The sequence below is a fragment of the Uranotaenia lowii genome, chromosome 2 (assembly GCF_029784155.1).
Source record: "Uranotaenia lowii strain MFRU-FL chromosome 2, ASM2978415v1, whole genome shotgun sequence".
Lineage (NCBI taxonomy): Eukaryota > Metazoa > Arthropoda > Insecta > Diptera > Culicidae > Uranotaenia > Uranotaenia lowii.
The window spans coordinates 186506146-186522279 of record NC_073692.1 but is presented as its reverse complement, the minus strand read 5'-3'; the positions used below and the strand labels follow the sequence as shown (position 1 = coordinate 186522279).

General features: G+C 34.8%; 1 protein-coding gene across 2 annotated transcripts in view; it reads left to right on the top strand.

Moving 5' to 3' along the window:
- Positions 1-13783, top strand: part of LOC129745653 (uncharacterized) — a 29321-nt gene extending 15538 nt beyond the window's left edge. Inside the window, exons 1-2 of one of the 2 annotated variants that reach the window (XM_055738879.1) lie at positions 8802-8819; positions 12307-13783. In XM_055738879.1, the coding sequence (XP_055594854.1) occupies positions 8802-8819; positions 12307-13269 (981 nt within the window). In that variant the 3' untranslated portion in view covers positions 13270-13783. Of the gene's footprint in view, positions 1-8801; positions 8820-12306 lie in introns of those variants that run through there. The other variant, XM_055738878.1, reaches the window with a different exon arrangement.
- The last annotated feature ends 2351 nt before the right edge of the window (positions 13784-16134 follow it).

Genomic DNA, 16134 nt, shown 5'->3' with positions numbered 1-16134 from the left:
GTTTGGGATCACCCCCTCAAAAACATGAAAATTTTGAACGGCCATATCTCAGCCATCTTAAATTTACCTTTAAGTTCAAAAACCGGGCTAGAATTCAAACCCGATCATCTCAGGCAGGGGTGGACCAAATTTCAAAATTCGAGTTGCATTCGAATCAATTTTTCATACTTATTAAAATACATCTGTAAAATTATGTGCGAAAAATTTGCAATGTACTTAAAATATATAAAATAGCTACTTAAGTCATCGTCCAAAAGTTTGGGATCACCATGTAGTATAGTGTAACGGCCATAAGTTTGGGATTAGTCTTTCATGCATTTTTATTTCACGAGTATCTCTGTTATCAAACGTATTTTTTATCTGGTAAGCTGATTCGGAAGCTAATGAGTTTCACTTGCTTAATGGATATTTAGTTGAAATATTTTTGAAGACTAACTTTTTCAGAAGCTTAGCTTAAGTTTCATCTTTTTCTAATCATTTTCACCAAATAGTCCGATCATTAAAAAAATATGTAAATTTGTTTTGACCATAACTTAGTTGTCTTACAAGTTATTGCAGATCGGATTGGTTTATTTGAAAGCTTATAACCTGCACTTCTGAAGTTTTTAAAAATCTTAATCAAATGATTTATGTTACCACAACTTCGTACTCATTTAGAAACTAATGTTCTTATTTTGGTTAACGATCTGATGATAATCATTTTTGATATAATTATTAGATAAGACTTCCAAATTAAGTGCAATTTATAAGCTTGCAAATAAGCCAATCCGACTTGTAATAACTTATGGGAGAACTATGTTATGATCAAAAAAAAATTTGCGTATTTTTATTCATGCTTCCATACTTTTTCCCGGGATATAAGGCTATGATCATTTAGTATCCGGGCACTTCATTTCGGTGATAGCTAGGTTACTAGAGCTCGGATTTGCAAAACTTTAGCAGCGTTGTGTTGGTTATGAAAAGCATTATCTTGCCTATTTTTTTCACATTTTTACGTTAACGTGTGTTTGAGATATTTACGGTGCAAAAAGCCATAGTAAAAATAATTTTGCACAAATTTGCTCCTTTTACGCACTTTGTGCCTCAGAAATTCATTATTTTTTACTTGAAAACTCATGAACTGTTTATTTTTTCTGAATTTTTTTGGTCCAGATGGGTGAGAAGTATAAGGAGCCACTCTAGGATGCTTACGAAATTCAAACCAAGCATCGGAGTGGAACCCTTGATCTCAACTAAAGTAACAAGTTTATGGTTATTGGGGACAACTGAATGCAGACCTCTTAACTATGCAGTTAATCCGTTTCCAACAGGCAAAAAGTGTTGCCTGTCAAGTGGACACCCGGAAATTAACTAAAAATTTGCAGTTCCATTGATCGCAATCTGTGCAATCGGGTTTTACGCAATGTGACAGATGTGTTCTGATGGACCAAGAAATTTATGTCAAACCCGAATTTAAGAGGTCATATTCTTCGAGATGCCTACTCATGAAAAGGTTCCAACCAGATTCCAATTGATTTTGACAGATGAATTTGTGTAAAATATCATGATTTTGAAAAGGTTTAGCTTCTGTGGTAAAAATAATAGATCAATACATGGCTGAAAAAAGTGTGCAAAGATAAAAATTATATTTTATCATAAAGTAAGAGTATTTCTTGTCATTCACGATAAATTATTTTTTTAAATATTTTTACATTAAATATCATAATAACACCTTCATTTCCTCTATAGAAAGTTTTTCGATCAAATCAATAGTTTTTAAAATACAGAGGTTTGAAACTGCCCGGATACTAAATCATCATAGCCTTATTCGGGTATTATTGAAATTAAAAAAAAAACGGGCTATCTAGAATAAATTGTTCGACTTTTAAAGAAATTTGCCTTAGTTTGAAAATTTTTCACTATTTTTTCGAAAATCAACTTTGAAAAAAAGAAAAACAATTTTAACCTTCCTTTGCGGTTAAAAAAAGGACATTTAGCAGGTTAGGGTCATATAGTCCCGGAATACTATTTTGGCTGTATCTTCAAAACAACAGAACCGATTTCCATACATTACACCATTTTGGAACCGTCTACATGATCACTATATATTCACGAAGATAAGAAATCATTATAATTTTTATGGCGTCTGTAAAATTAAGCCAAAAGACAAAAAGGCCAAAATGAAATGGCGTTTTTGAACAAAGATCGTGACCATCCCTGTTCGAATAATGAAATTTCTTTATGTCAGCTAAATAGAGGCTGATTCGAAGATTCATTGAAAGTAATAAAAAATTTTGGTTTCTTATGACATATGTCATGAATGGAAATGTAAGAAAAAATTAAAAAACATTGATGTTCTTCTTGAAACCATTGAATTTTTTTTTACTGAATAATCAGCTTATATTTTAAAACTTGACCAATCAACAATTAGATCTGTAAAAGCATGAAAATCAATTGACTAATAAATATTTTTTGTAACATTTTATCGCATTAAGAACCGCGAAAAACATATAACGAGATATTCCAGAAATTCGCTGAGTTACATTTAAACTGAAAATGGCTTAAATGTGCAGATATCACATTCTTTAGTCACATATTTTAGAGCAGATATGCCTAGGGCAGGGGTTTTCAGATCGTGCTCCGCGGAGCACTTGGTGCTCCGCGAAGCTTTTGAAAGTGCTCCGCGACGTACACAAGATGTTGGCATAGAATGGTGGATTGTTAAAATGCACTGCTTTGATCGAACAACGGTGTGTTGCAGGACTGAGTGTGCAAAACAATCAATGAAATGAAAAGGCTGTTCTACCGATTGGAAAAACATGGAGAAGCGCATACTATTGCTGAAAACTTAATCAAACCGTAAAGTCGTCCGTATCATGGTTGATAATAATACAGTGGAATTGGTAAATTCGATTCCCATGTCTGACAACACGGTTTTTGGCGAATTTGTGACATGGATGAAGATGTTGAAAGCGACCGAGAACTTCAAAATTCAACATGCAGCTTGACGAATCCACAGATGTAGCAGGACTAGCAATTCTGATGATATTTTTTCGCTTTCAAGGTTCTGAATGTTTCGAAGAAGATTTGTTCCTTTGCAAACCGTTGCCAACTTCCACGTCGGGGGCTGAAAATTTCAAGCTAAATAATTGATCATTATGTTACGGACAACAATATTCCATGGGGAAATTGCATTGATGTATGTATGGACGGTGCGAAAGCTATAGTTGGAAATACTGCTGGAGTCGTTGCCAAGATCAAAGAAAAGACCAAAAGTTGCGGTAGTAGTCGTTACATCCTTTATCGACATGCACTCGCTATGAAGAAACTTTCATCATCTTTGAAGGAAGTCTTTGACGAAAACATAAACATAATCAACTTTATTAAGGCTCGACCGTAAAATCCAGGGTTATTCAAGGCATTGTGCGAAGAGATGGTTAGCCAACATTCCACGCAACTACTTCATACCGAAGATCGCTGGTTATCTCGTAGAAAAACGTTATCTCGCCTGTTTGAATTAAGAATGACTTCAGTCTTTCAATGCAAGGTAAAGGAATAACAATCTTCGGTTAAAACGGCAAAATCATGACTATCAATAGAAAATTCAAATTTTGGGCAGATTCGATCAAAAAGCGCAACCTGGACAGCTTTCCAAATTTAGGAAGCATTTAATCATAAATAACCTTGATGTAATCATCCGAAATTTTCCAAGAATTATGACAATCACAACACTTTTCGTTGATAAATTTATTTTTGTATTCCTTGGTGTAAACTTAAACTAACAGGCCCACATGTCTAATGAAGTCATTTACAATTACAATTACAATGTTTTGTCGCATGATTTGTTGAACAGCTTCCAACATATCGGAAGAAGAATATCATAAAATAATAAAAAGATCGAAGACTTTAAAAGCGTGGAACAGCCTATTTTTATGTCCAAGGAACCAGAATCATTAACATCGCATGACTATGAATGCTTGATAGATATGATATCGGATTGTAGGCTTCAAGAAAGATTAGTATCTAAAAAGTCGTTGGAGGAGTATTGGTGTCAACTGAAAAATAAATTTTAAATTTTATCCGATAAAGCAAAACTTAATCTTCTGCCGTTTTCCACAACTTATCTATGTGAGTCTGGATTTTCCACATATATCGTAACGAAGACAAAATACCGATCCCGACTAACCGCGGAACAAGACGTCAGGCTACAACTGACACAAATTTAACCAAACTTGTTACAGCTTGAAAAATCGAAGAAAGCGTATTTGTTCTATTGAAATCATTAATTTTTGATGCCACATATTTTGTTATTAAAATCAAGACTATTCAAAGCGTAGCCATTCATTACTGATTTTATTGACTACGATGACAAGACACATCTTATTTAAACGATAAATACTATCACGTTTTCAAAACTGGGTTTTTCATTCTTTCAAAAATGTAGGTGCTCCGCCAAAATTTTTGGTTTTAAAAAGTGCTCCGCCGAGCAAGTGATCTGAAAACCCCTGGCCTAGGGTAACAAAAAGCGTTGAGTAATAGTCGATACACCTCAGATTTGGTCCTCAATATGTAGAAATTTTTTGATTTACCACTAGAATTGGTCACCCTATGAGTTTCTGCTTTATAAATTTATCACTATCGGTTGAAATTGAATGTAATTGAACAGAACGGTAATTTTTTTCACCAAAAATCTTGATCCAGTTTCCGTTATGGATTTAAAATTCAGGCATCTATATGCAAGATTTTCCAACTGCTTATCATTTCTATGCTTTTAATTTCTATCTTTTTACAAGTTTTACAAAAGAAATTCAATTTTTTGTGACTTTCAATTCTTGCGTTGTATAATGAGTTTCACGGTTTCTCTGAAACTTGAGATCTTTGTTAAAGGTACTGAACTGTTTTAAAGGATATGAAAATGAAATAAAGATTCGAAGCAAAAATAATAAATTTTACAATTTCTGCTCAGGATCTGATTGTACCTTTGATTCTCAAATTTATATTTGGATTTCATTTGTATTTTGTTTCTCAAATCTTGATTTGAAATTGATAAAAGAAACTCAAATATGATCAATAAATAAATAAAATTAAATTTCAAATTTTAAATTTTACGCTCGAGCTCTTACAATGTACCGTCAAACGGGGCATCATGCAACAGCGGGGTTCGATGCAACATATATATAACACTACGTTGAATCAATTTTTAATTTAATGTATTGTAATAAAGTTATCTTTTAATGATAACAAAATGATGATGACATAATTTCTCGCATCTTAAGCTAGTTGTCTTAAGTTTTGTATTTTTATGTAAAATTTGAAAAATCCAGCAATAAATAAACAAATTTTTACATTTTTTGATGTCGAAAAAAACTTTACCCAGTATGACGGATCGGTTTGATAAAATTACCTACAAACTTTTTACAGGTTTCCTCATATTATACCAACATTGTTGGTGTAAAAATATTTTTCGAACAATCACCCAATTTTTTTATATGAATATTTTTAATATTCAGTTAGGTGTCTGGGGTAAAATGCAACAAAATGCTAATCAAAAAAACACTTTGTAAATATCGTTTCCATGTGCTGGAATATGAATGTTTTGCATCACGCGTTTGTAAACATTTAAATTTCATTCTTCCAAACATTTATTTTTATGATTTCAGCTTTTAGAATTTTTCGTAGTATTATTTAACCCCTAAATGTATGCAGCATCCTTAATTTCAGAAAAAATGTGAAAATTTGTTTTTACAGACCCAAAAACTACTGCAATTGGTGTTGTCATGCGTAATGGTCTTTAAGACATCGCAAATATATTAAAAATTATGAATTTTCGTACGTGTTCATAAGATTTTTCATTAAAAACAAAGTTTGTTGCAAGTTACCCCATTTTCTAAGAAGGGTGAAAATCGCATGTTTTTAGAAAATTAAAAATAACTGAAGAAACCAATAATTTTTTTAACTACGCCAATTTGATGTCCCAGCATCCTTAAAACTTTTGATGCATAAAGGATACGATTAACTGTGAACATAAGTTTTTTAGAAGCAATTTAAGTTGAAAATTGTTGCATGTTGCCCCAGTTGACGGTATGTATCTCCATTAGGGTGTCTCAAAATTGCATAACTTCTGGGAATCTGGGGGCTCACCCTCCAAATGGTAAAGATAAGGATGTGCCGAAACTTTTTGTAGTAGGCCGACTTAAAAAAAATCATGTTTAGAGGTTCCGCAAGCGCGATCTTTGAAAAAAGTCCACTTTCAAAAGATTTGATTTTAAATAAATTCTGGGTCCAAAAATTTTCATAAAATGTAAGTATTTAATATTTTTTTCATTTTTTTTAGTTAAATACTATACGTTATCGAAATGTAAAACAAGCAAGCTATTTCCAAGAAAAAAAATATTTTTGGTTCAAAAATTATGTATTCAACTGACCAAAATGTGTACCAAGCGTAAAATATTTTCAATACCAATGCCATCAAAAAATGCGGATTATTGTGCACTTAAACTTTGCTGAACAAAATATGTTGTTTGTATCATCGTGTGAAGAGCTATTCACGGTATAATCCTTAATAAAAATCACCATATAGGATATTTGTATTTAATTTATCAATCAATTTGTCTTAACAAATACGTACTTTAAAATCAAAATACTTGCAAATAAAGACTTGGATGGTTTGAGGGAGTCATCAAAAGGCCATATCCCAAATTTGAGCGGAATCGGACAACATGAAGAGGTTTCACTGAATCTCAAGTGTGGAAGGGATTCTGAGACATAGTGTTCTAAAGAAGCATAAAAAACTGGTTTCTCATCATACATTTTTGTCTTTACCAATCGATTGCTTGATTATGTAGATTTTATTCAAATTTCAATTAAGACTAACATTTCACCTGAAATCTGCAACTCGATTGGACTTAAAACAAAAAAGTTATGGCTGTTCAAAGATTGGATTTTTGTAGCAAATTGTCGTTTAACACACAATGAGTACATTTTACTCATTGCGTTTTACAGGACGATTTGTAACCAAAATACAATCTTTGAATAGCCATATTTTTTTTGTTTTAAGTCCTATCGAGTTGCAGTCTTCAGGTGAATTATTTTATTTATTAAAAAAAAAAAAAAAAAAAAAAAAAAATATATATATATATATATATATATATATATATATATATATATATATATATATATATATATATATATATATATATATATATATATATATATATATATATATATATATATATATATATATATATATATATATATATATATATATATATATATATATATATATATATATATATATATATATATATATAGATATATATATATATATAGATATATATATATATATATATATATATATATATATATATATATATATATATATATATATATATATATATATATATATATATATATATATATATATATATATATATATATATATATATATAAAGTCTTCAGGTGAAATGTTAGTCTTAATTGAAATTTTAATAAAATCTAAATAATCAAGCAATCGATTGGTAAACAAAAAAAAATATGATGAAAAACCAGTTTTTTATGCTTCTTTAGAACACTATGTCTCAGAATCCCTTTCACACTGGAGATTCAGTGCAACCTCTTCCTGTTGTCCGATTCCGCTCAAATTTGGGATATGACCTTCTGATGACTCCCTTAAACCATCCGAGTCTTTATTTGCAAGTATTTTGATTTTAAATAAAGTGTTTATTAAGACAAATTTGATGAATTAAATAAAAAATATCCTAAGTTGTGATTTTTATTAAGGATTAAACCGTGAATAGCTCTTCACACGATGATACAAACAACATGTTTTGTTGAGCAAAGTTTAAGTGCACAAAAATTCGCATCTTTTGATGGCATTGGTATTAAAAATATTTTACGCTTGGAACACATTTTGGTCAGTTGAATACAAAATGTTTGGACCAAAATATTTTTTTTTCTTGGAAAAAGCTTGCTTGTTTTACATTTTGATACAAATTTGGTTTATTTTTCATTTTTAACGTGTAGTATTTTACTAAAAAAAAAATAAAAAAAATATTAAAGTCCCCCCACAATCATTAGTCACTTAACGTATCTTCGTAATGCTTGTTTATTCGGGTGTTAGTTGACCAAATACCAAGCTTTGCATGAATTTCAGTCATAAAATGCTTCCTCTTTGAGTTCAAATGTGTTTTTGTTGTCAGTTTTTTTTTTAAATATCATAATTTACTAAAACAATAAGCGTTTTTCAAAACCACAATTATGGGTCAAAATTGTAGCACGTAACAATTATTACTCAAATTGCTCACAATTATTAGTCACATAGAAGTCCATGGCAACACCCGAATATAAACATGGAAATCATCGCGATTCTGGCAAACATTCAGGGGCATTCTTTGATAGTATAAATTTAAAGGGCATTTGGGTAGAGCTATAGCAACCAAGAAATGTTTTGCTTTGCTGGCAAAAAAGTGACCTATGATTGTGTGAAATTTGGTAGAAGTTGTAACAATTATTGGTCAATTTTATTTTGTAAATAATTTTGAAATTTCGTGTTTTATTCGCTCAGTTTCTTTTGGAAAACGTAAACTCGTCCTTTTTGCTTGTATGAGACCTATTTATTTTGTTGGAATTTTCCAAATACACGCATAAGGGGCTCAACGGTTTGAGATCTCAACCTTATAACATTAGAAATTTTGCGATAGTTCAACAGATAATTATTAACGTATGACAAAAACTATTCAAACAGAAATTTTACTGGTATTAAGCGCACACATAATATTTTTAATGCATTTTGATGATATTATCGATAAACTAAAAAAAGTAGTATGAAAATTTTTCTTTTAGTTTAGTAGATATAAGCAGTTCAAATGGCCGCTGACTAATAATTGCGTGTGACCCATGACTGTGGGAGGACTGTATATAAATTTTATGAAAATTTTTGGATCCAGAATTTATTTAAAATCAAATCTTTTGAAAGTGAACTTTTTTCAAAGATCGCGCTTGCGGAACCTCTAAACATGATTTTTTTTAAGTAGGCCCCATACAAAAGTTTGTTCTGCACATCCTAATCTACTGTTTGGAGGGTGAGCCTCCAGATTCCCAGAAGTTATGCAATTTTGGGACACCCTAATCTCCATGGAATTTGAATTAAATTCTATTCTATTATTCATTTAATTTTGGATTTAAAGCCTTATTTTAATGTTACAAAGGAGATTTAATGTTGGTGATTGAGTTTGGTGAACAAATTGCGAAGGGAATTATGCATTTGACAGCTGTAATCAAAGTTTTCATTTTCGATTAGATGGTTTAATAACCCTTCTCCAATGTCTGCTCGTGTATTAGCAATTAGGTACTGTTTGAAGATATCAGAAACTACCTTCTAAGCAGACATACCTGATGGTTGTTGGAAGGTATAATACTGAACTCATTCCCAGTTTCTTTGTATTTTTGATATTTTGTGTAGATGGGATTGCATATGAGAAAAATCGCTCCATAGGGACCTCTGATTGAAAGAAATGAATCCGTGTCGTTGTGATAGAGCGATAAAGTGAAAAAATAAGGTTGTATAGGTACTGCATTCAAGGAACGATTTTGGAGAGTTTTCAGTTCGTAAACATAGGTTTACTCGCAGTTGCCCAGGCTGATACAAGATATTGTAATCTTAAGTGTTTTAGGGAGAAGTACAGTTTTTTAAGCCAGCATACAGGAAAGTACGGAGATATTTTTCGAAATATTATACTTATAGGGGCGATTTTTGTTAAGAAGCCAGATATGGGATTCCCAGTTCAAAGTGGTGTCGATAAAGCCGAGATATTTACAAGATCTAACTTGTTTGATTTGTGAGTCTCCTATTGAGATGTTCACATAGTCAAGGATAGCAAATTCGAGTCGAAGTACTACTTAAGGTTAGTCAGAGGTTGCTTCGTATGTTCTATTATTTTTTGACCATTAGAATTACTTTATGAGAAACTTGAGTCATCGACGAAGAAACGAATTTCGCCGATCAGATTGAGTTTTTGCATTGATTGGATTGTAGATAACAGCTCGCAAGTGGCAGAAAGAGTACTGTACGGGGGACTGAGATGAAGAGAGATTTACGCCAATGATCACGCAAGTTGTACAGTAATTATGGAATTTTAATTATTACCATTCAAAATACAAAGAATTTCCTCTCTATTGCTATTCCCCCGTACTGTATCCTCTTCTGAACCCATGTTGGTGTACACACAACAAATTGAACAGGATTAGAAAATCTATTATCCTTGTGGCTAATAATTGTTTCAAGATTTTGTTCAAAATTTACAATAATGATATTGGTCTGCAGCAGGCTTCCGAAAAGTACTAGCGAACGACAGTATTCTTGCGAACTTCGCACATGCACCTCGATGAAAGCTTCCCGAATATTTCTTCCCCGACAGTTCTAAAAAGAGCGGTCGTGTGATGTACAGCGAGGCCTCGTTTTACCTCATGCGAAAGTTTGTTCGTGGGCTTGAAAATTTTTCAAGCTTCGTGACAGTTTTGGAAAGATCTTCGTGACAGTTTTCAATGCGTTGAATTTCGCATGACAGTACTGCTTACTCCGTCCGACTGTAGCCGAGATTCGCTCGGGCCGAGTAAATTTCGAACGAACGTATGAATTTTCCTTTTGCTTGAAGCTACTGCGGGTGGTGATCACCCCAATCACCCTCCCCTTCCCTTTTCGCCTAATCTGCACCGGCACCACACATCGCGTTACGCGCCGATCGTATGCTGCTGCTCGGTGCGAATAGATGGCTCGTTCGATCTATTCGAAATCGAGCAGCAGCGCATACGATCGGGAATGGATACGGTATGGGCATGACAGTCACCCGTGACAGTCCTGCAAAAACTGTCACGCCCTGCAGCCGACAGTTAGGATGGAATTATTTTTGAAATTGGAGGCATGAAGGGATGGAAACCGAACTGTCGGTTGGGTTCGCTACAGCTTAAAGCACAACATTTTCGGTAACGCATGCTTTGAGCCGATTGTTCAGATACAGCCTGGGTTCTCGCACGTGTGCGATGTAGCCGAAGCATTACGATTCGTTACCGACAGTACAGCAGCGAACCGAGTGGTAAGGAAAACCAAGACAGTTGGCTTGGCAAGAAAAAAGCTGTCATAGCAAAGCTGTACTTTTCGGAAGCCTGGTCTGCAGTGTTCGGCACAAAAGCGCTGAACCGCTAATCGCTAGTTAATCCGCTAACTTTTTGTTAGCGGTTTAATTTTGCCGCTAAGTTTTGATTGATCTAGCGAATTAGAAAGTTCCGTTATTTTTTTGTTCCGCTAATTGAAGACCGCTAACTCCCATATATATGTATCAATCTCTCAAATTTTCAGTGATAGAATAAACTTTTTGTCATTTATCAATTTGAGGTGACATAATTAGATTCATTGGAGAAATGCGTACTGAAATTAGAGGAAAGATGTATTAAGTGTCATTTTCCCCTCTTTTACCACACAACATTTACAGAAGAAGATGACAATAAAAGGTGTAAATAGAAATTGTAAAAATGTTAACGTTTGACAATACTCCTGCAAGTTTAAAAAAAGGTTAAAACAGGTTAAAGATTTTTAATAAGGATCATGTAATAAAAACGCAAAAAAGTTAATGATTGCTCAAAAGATTGTTTGCAACAAAATAACATACTATCTACTTAGCACAAAACCGATAAATCGAGTAAATTTTGATCCAAAATAAAAAAAAATTGTTTTCTTGTTTTTTATTCTGGTAATTGTTAAAAATTCGGATATTTTTTATTTGTAGATCACAGAGAGAAGTTAAAATTCCAATCTTTGACAGCCATGTTTTGCTGCTTGTAAAAAAAATTGATCAATTTATCGATTTTCTCGAAATGAAATACTTTAAACTTTATTTTTTCCCGCTTGAGGAGTTGAAAAAATCGAAGGGGGGAAAGGCGTTACAAAAGAAGAATAAGCGATTAGCGTTTTAAGATTAAAGCGATAATTTTTTTGCCACATTTAGCGTATTTAATTAGCGATCGCTAACTTTGAATGATTTAGCGATTTAACTAGCTGCGCTAATTTTTCAGTTAGCGATGCCGAACACTGTTGGTCTGTAATCGTTCAGGTCTATAGTATCTTCATATAGGAATCACTTAAGCTGTTTAAAAAAACTGGATATCGGTCAGTATCGGTTATAAAATCGAACACATTTTTCAGAAGCGTTGCAAAAGCTAGAGGCTTTGAACGTACCATCCACGAGAAGCCATTTCCGATTTTAGACGGCCAACTAAAACTGTTAATATTCTACTGATCGGTTTCAAACTGTTTTCCTTCCTTTAATTTCACAGATTTTGATAATCGCAACTGCGGTTTCCGCCACACCAACTCTTCTGTTAAAGAAAAAGTTGCAGTACCTACTTGATGGTGACTCTGGACACAACAGTGGCGGCGGTGGCTTTGGGCTAAGCATCGGGTTCGGTGCCGGTCACGGTGGAGGTGGCGGAGGCGGAGGTGGTGGAAAATATGGAGGAGGAGGAGGCTATGGACCAGGCTATGGTACTGCCCAAGTTGGACCTTCTCCTGGTGGTGGCCATTACGGAGGTGGTGGACATTATGGAGGCGGAGGCGGTGGTGGAGGTCATGGAGGTAGCTCTGCCACGGCTACTGCTACAGCTGTTGCAACAGCTCATGCCGGTTCACAGACTGGAGGTGGCTATTCCGGCGGCGGCGGCGGTTCAGGCTACAACGGAGGTGGCGGCTATGGAGGTTATGGCGGAGATGGACATGGAGGACATGGCGGAGGTGGACATGGGGGAGGTTACAAACCCGCTCCGGGCCCGGTGTACATAGAGAAACCGGTAGCAGTGCATGTAGATCGTCCATATCCGGTTTACATCGAAAAACCGGTAACTGTTATTAAGGAAGTTCCGGTAGAGAAGCCAGTTATCGTTACGGTTCCTTCATCCGGTCATCATGGAGGTGGATCTGGTGGTGCTGGGGCTTCCGGTGGTAGCTTTGCCTACGCTGGAGCGAGCAGTTTTGCCTCGAGTGGATCTTCAGGGGGTCATCAGTCTGGATACGGTGGTGGTCAACAGGGTGGTTGGGGAGGACAACAAGGAGGATATGGAGGTTATGAAGGACAGGGCCATGGAGGTCAGGGTGGCCATGGGCAGGGATCAGGATATGGAACAGGTGGAGGATACGGATCTGGAGGCGGTGGTAGTTATGGCGGTGGGTATGGAGGATCAGGGGGCCATGGCATAGGCCTTACGAAAACGATTACGATCAATAAACACAAACATGGGTGGTAAACCCTAAAACTCTTGTATTATAGTAGGTATCCATAACGTTTCGTGATAACTAATTGTATATACATAAAAAAGTAGTCACAAGTAAACATGATCCTGGCTTCTCAGCTGATATCAAATAATTGATTTCCTTCGCTTGTATACTCAGAATATTCATTAAGAGGGCACCTTTAGATACGCACTGAATCATGTAAAAATAGTTTTTTTCTGGGATTATTATTTTATTGGATGATTCAACCCTTCCCCATCTAAAAATTCAGAAAATTCTATCTAAACACGAAATCTACAAACTTGTTTGTTTCTAAGACGTTTTCTTTTGAAAAATAAGCTCGACAACATTTTCGTATCTATAACGTTCAATCTTTGCTTCCTAGACTAGTGTCCAGCCCGGTTTCCTTTCGAATTACCAAATCTGCAGGAGAAAAATTGAAACGAGACAACTGGTAAAAAATCTAATCATTCAAATTAGTTTAAAAAAAATATTGCAATAAAAATTGAAAAACTAAATATGAAACAACACTCTTTATTTTGATGACCACCTGTTTTTGATATTCAATTAAATTTTTCTGAACAGTACACAGAACCTCAAAAAACATATGTTTTGTTTAAAGTGGCCAGCGACTCATTACTTACTTTTTTACTGTTACAATAGTACTAACTGTTTAACTGTACGATGAAACGAAGGTTCGGGTGAATTCATTTTCTTCTTTGAATTACATGGAGGATCCAAGTGTTTCGGATTTACTACAAATTGCATTTTTAACCACTCAATCGCTATATTTCAACCGACTGAGAAGCAACATTGATAAAAGGATAACTACGCGCGTTGAATGTAGGCTAGCAAGTGGAGTTTTTGACTTCTTCGCTTTGTGCAGATGTTCGATCTCCAAACGAAAAAATGACCAAAAGTATTTGAGACTTGATGTAAAGCGGGTGCTCGAAATTGATGTGGGAAAATTTGATATGGTGCAAATACAGCCAAAACTGCGATGACTCCGCGTTTCCCAGGGCCCACTTTACCCAACTCTCCCCTACATATTTCTAAAATGTGCTGTCATAGATCGGTACTCTTCAGGTGAAGAATCTTTTTTCTGTTTGCACGTGTTACACAGGCAGTAAACCGTGCTATCAGCTAGCGAGGATATTCGGAAGCTAACGGAGTATGTTCGAGGGATCAAGGAGGATAAGTCTACGGTTCGAAGTGTTTGAGACAAACTTTAGAAAACTCGCGCAGTTGTCGACAGCTTAGTAGAGACCAATAGGAACATAGAAGAATCCCAGGAACTCCTGTCTAACAAATTCGAAGAACTGAAGGGGAATTTTAAATCGATTGGAAAGGCTATCAGGGAAATTCAAGCCGACAATGAGAAGTTGAAAACTACCGTTAGTTTTCAACTTCTGGCGACAAAAACAGTACGACTTGTCTAGTAATGTTGACAGACTAGAAATGGAGCTAGATAAGGCAAACAGGTCTGCTCTTGAAAAGAATGTAATCGTGCTTGGAATGCCAATGATCCCCCAAGAAACGCTATGGATGCGTTAAGAAAATTTGCTGCTGAAATAGGCTGTTCTCTGGAGGATGGTGACGTTACCGAGGCGAGAAGATTGGTGAGCAAGAATTCAACGAGTAGAACGACTCCGTTCATAGTTACTTTCGAGCGTACATTAACCACCAAGGAGCTTGTTTTTCAAAAAAAAAGTGTGTGCACGGAGTTTTAAAGGCAGTTCAGAGATCGATGAAGCTTTGCTGGGTTGTCAAACAAAGTGACAATTTGCGATAAACTCACTTCTTTCAGGATGGAGTTACTGGATGAAGCAAACAAATTTGCAAAACGAGCTCGACATAAAATTTGTTTTTCCCGGGCGTAATGGCAAAATTCTGTTTCAACGCCACGATAGGGCAAAAATGTAGCAAATTGGGAACAGAAATGATATACTTGCGCTTGCCTAATCCACCCAAAAACGTTAACTGACTCACTCATTCGACATGGAAACATCAATCACAATGCCGGAAATGTCTTCGCCGAAACATGTCAACATTGGAGTAAGAGACATTTAGAAATTATCAATATTGTATTTTATGTAAAACCCTATACTTTTCAATAGAAATGGATAATAATAATAAAAATGTACCACATGATTCGTTATATTATTTACATGAAAAAAAAAAACGAAATAAAAATTATCGTCATTTTCTAAGATTGTTCCAACTTACTGTCAGTGGCCTGCATGATCCAAACAAGTTGGATTCTTTCAAAATGTTTTTACAACAATTTCCAGCATCTGATGATGTTCTGGTGCTAGGAGAGACCTGGTTAAAGGAGGAAAGTAAACATTTTGCCACTTACAGATATCGCAGCTTCCTTTCCTGCCATCCTGATTCAAGTAGTAGGGGGCTCGCTGTACTCGTAAAAGAATCGCTTATTGTCACGGAAATTGAGAACTTACACGTTGATGGCTTCCATTACATTTACTTGCGTCTTGAATTGGGTGGCTTACCAATTGATGTCAATTAATCGACCCCTCTGTACCTCATTTCTCAATATACCGATTTTCTAAACTCAAATTTAAGTTTTTTTTCGTCAATTTGATTATCATTTTCATAGAATAAACTTGATCTCTAAAAAATCTAAGTTCTTCAGTATATTAGAATGATGATTAAGATACTTTGAATCTGCGCTTCGGGTCATATTGACTCGCACGGCTTTGGAGATTTAAGGAAAAATACTCAATAACAGTATCAGCTGAAACCAAAATCAAGGATTCTTAGTTCTTACCCATGGATGTCGTTAGACGTGTGAAAGATTATGCGAATCAAAGAGAAAGCCCTTGCACGTTGTAAGAAATACCTTACCAAGGAAGAATTTA